Raw genomic sequence first — 569 nt, 5'->3', positions numbered from 1 at the left:
TGTCTGCAAGGCTGGAGCCGTTGAGAAGGGGGTCCCCCTGTATCGGCACATTGCTGACTTGGCCGGCAATTCTGAAGTCATTCTGCCAGTTCCCGTGAGTTACTTATTTGAACTTCTTGGGTAGGGAATGGGGTTGTTGATAGTGTTATGATCACATCTCTGCTGTGGGAGGCTAACCAGCCCTTGCGTGTGTCCCTAAGAGTGACCTTTATATTGGGGGAGAAATAACTTACCTGCTTTGAGAGCAGCATTACTGAACATAAATAGCAAGTCCACACTGACATGAGGGACCTCTCACTATCACAGTATCTCGGATATTGTGACCACATCTAGTCCCAAAATGCACACTGAGATATAAAAGGGACCTCTCACTATCACAGTATCTCATTGTGACCGTGTCTAATCCCTCACTTGTGAGCTGTGTAGGGCCCTCCAGGCTGGGTGCTGGACCATCTCTTCTCTGCCTCTCCTTAGGCTTTCAATGTCATCAACGGTGGCTCTCATGCTGGCAACAAGCTGGCTATGCAGGAGTTCATGATCCTCCCTGTCGGAGCAGCAAGCTTCAAAGA

The 569-nt window shown here is 49.2% G+C and overlaps 1 protein-coding gene across 1 annotated transcript in view; it reads left to right on the top strand.

Moving 5' to 3' along the window:
* Nucleotides 1-4: 4 nt before the first annotated feature.
* Nucleotides 5-569, top strand: part of LOC102871220 (alpha-enolase-like) — a gene marked incomplete at both ends in the record, with an annotated part of 3,052 nt that continues 2,487 nt past the window's right edge. The window contains 2 exons of the mRNA XM_006903526.1: nucleotides 5-94; nucleotides 475-561. Coding sequence (XP_006903588.1) covers nucleotides 5-94; nucleotides 475-561 — 177 coding nt within the window. The remainder of the gene's footprint in view (nucleotides 95-474; nucleotides 562-569) is intronic.

Source organism: Elephantulus edwardii, unplaced genomic scaffold (assembly GCF_000299155.1).
Source record: "Elephantulus edwardii isolate Elephantulus edwardi_28Jun2011 unplaced genomic scaffold, EleEdw1.0 scaffold04541, whole genome shotgun sequence".
Taxonomy (NCBI): Eukaryota; Metazoa; Chordata; class Mammalia; order Macroscelidea; family Macroscelididae; genus Elephantulus; species Elephantulus edwardii.
The sequence above is the reverse complement of the archived record's forward strand: the minus strand, read 5'-3'. Positions and strand labels throughout refer to the sequence as shown.